Here is a 2,338-nt window from a genome sequence, read left to right as displayed (position 1 = left end):
TTCCGAGTACTGGCTGGTGGGTTTGAACCACCAGGCTTCTGGTTAGCAGTCAAGTGCCTTAGCCACTATGCTATCAGAGCTCCCAAAACTATTGCTTGCACGCCCAACATGGGGCTCGAACCCACGACCCTGAGATTAAGAGTCTCATGCTCTACCGACTGAGCTAGCTGGGCAGTGTAAATATGTTACTAAAAAAAATCATTCTGATTGTGAACAACTCAGAGAACCAAGTGTATAGTGTACAGTCAGAGCTCTAGGTTATCTGAGAAGTCTGTCAAGTGCTTTCAATTGAGTGAGAGATGTCAAAAAAAAAAAAAGGAAAAGAAAAATAAATAATACCTGTGGACTAATTAATAAAAGTTTAAGCATAATTTTGAAACAAAAAATGTAGTCTTTGTACACCTAATTCTTGGTTTAAAAAGCAATTTTGACTAAGAGTTGGTCTATTGAAATAAATAACGATGGGTTTGAAAAAGAAATACAAATGTGTAGCCTCTTTGCAGCCTTTCATAGGGGTAAGAGAGGATGATGTTCCTGAGTGTTCAAAATTTCAAAGGGAAGAGAGGATTTTTTTTTTTTTTATTTAAGTCATTGATAAAGAAAATCTGTAAAATATAAAGATCTTATTCCCATGAACCCAATTTTATTAAAATTTAGAATCACTAGGGTCATTAAGAGCGCCACTACCATCAAGCAGATTTTGAGTCATAGTGATCCCCATAGGGTTTCTAAGACTAAATCTTTAAGGAAGCAGACTGCCTCATCTTCCTCCTACAGAACTGTTGGTAGGTTTGAACTGTCAACCTAATGGTATGTAGCCAAATGTCTTAACCACTGTGCCACCAGAGCTTCTTAGGATCATTGATTGGTGGATTTTAAGTAAGAGTTAGGAATCAATGGGTGGATTATTTCAAACTAAAAGCCAAATTACCAACATATGTGTCCTGCATAGGTTTCTCAGGGAACAAAACAGCTTGTGTCATGGTGTTCTCTGTCTTCTCTGAAGCCCTGGGATTCATGAACAATTCAGTGACAAGCACTGTGACTGAGTTTGTCCTCCTAGGCTTTCCAGGTAGCCAGGAGATGCAACTTGTCTTCTTCTCACTGTTCTTTGTGGTCTATATATTTACCATGATGGGAAATGGTACCATTGTCTGTGCTGTGAGATGGGACCAACGACTCCACACCCCGATGTATATTCTCCTGGGAAACTTTGCTTTCCTTGAGATCTTGTACATTACCTCCACAGTACCCAGAATGCTGGTCAATTGCCTCTCAGAGACAAAAACCATCTCCTTTGTTGGCTGTTTCCTCCAGTTCTATTTTTTTACTTCCCTTGGTACAACGGAAGCCTATTTCCTCTGCATCATGGCATATGATCGGTACCTCGCCATCTGCCACCCATTACACTACCCAACCATTATGACCCTACAACTTTGCTACACCTTGATGTTTCTTTGCTGGGTGTTCGGGTTCCTTAGTTACTCAGTCTCCACAGTGTAACTCTCCCAGCTGTCTTTCTGTGGGCCCAACATAATTGATCACTTTATGTGTGACATGGACCCACTGATGGCTCTGTCCTGTGCCCCAGCTCCTATCACTGAGATAGTTTTCTATATTCTGAGCTCCCTCATTATCATCCTCACTCTTCTGTACATCCTTGGCTCCTATATCCTTTTACTGATGTTCAAAGTCCCTTCCACAGCTGGGAGACGAAAGGCCTTTTCCACCTGTGCCTCACATCTGACAGCGGTGTGTTTATTCTTTGGCTCCCTCTTGGCAATGTACGTGAGCCCCACATCTGACAACCTGGCTGAAATTCAGAAGATCATGACTTTGTTCTATACCATGGTCACTCCCTTCTTAAACCCTCTAATTTACAGCTTAAGAAACAAGGAGATGAAGGCTGCATTGAAGAAAGTTTTGAGGAGGGAATGAACGTAAAGTAATCTATGTGAGACCAAGCAGACCACTCTTCACACATAAAAAAAAAATCACTTAAGAAAGACTTGACTTTCAGCTGCTAAGGCACACTTTAAAAAATACATTTTCTCAGTGTGGCCCCTCATTGATTTACTCCTTAAATAACCAGGAAGAGTTACATCATATTAGACTCAAATATATAGACTATATTTTCAACATGGGTGACTCCAGTAGATATAAGGGCATTATATTTGTGCTATTTCTCACTGTTTCAGCTTTGATTACTGGAGGAATCAGTGTGGAAGGTAGAAGAGCAGTTATCCTAGGTGAGTTATTAATGGTGTACTTGAGGCATTTCTTACCACGGTGTAATATTTTAAAAAAACGAGTAAAGAATCATATTTTAATGCCTAAT

The 2,338-nt window shown here is 40.2% G+C and overlaps 1 protein-coding gene and 1 non-coding gene across 2 annotated transcripts; one reads left to right on the top strand and one right to left on the bottom strand.

Moving 5' to 3' along the window:
• Window positions 1–100: 100 nt before the first annotated feature.
• Window positions 101–173, bottom strand: TRNAK-CUU. Its single transcript has one exon. It is a non-coding gene; the product is annotated as a tRNA-Lys (tRNA).
• A 759-nt stretch (window positions 174–932) lies between these two features.
• Window positions 933–1,938, top strand: LOC103205801 (olfactory receptor 11H4-like). The gene is given in 1 exon segment (XM_007951215.2): window positions 933–1,938. A coding segment is annotated over 1 exon segment (957 nt). The 5' UTR covers window positions 933–981.
• Window positions 1,939–2,338: the final 400 nt, after the last annotated feature.

This window comes from Orycteropus afer, unplaced genomic scaffold (genome assembly GCF_000298275.1).
Source record: "Orycteropus afer afer isolate SDZICR_OR568_19922 unplaced genomic scaffold, OryAfe1.0 scaffold00292, whole genome shotgun sequence".
In the NCBI taxonomy this organism is placed as follows: domain Eukaryota; kingdom Metazoa; phylum Chordata; class Mammalia; order Tubulidentata; family Orycteropodidae; genus Orycteropus; species Orycteropus afer.
This window is presented reverse-complemented; position numbering and strand designations above follow the sequence as displayed.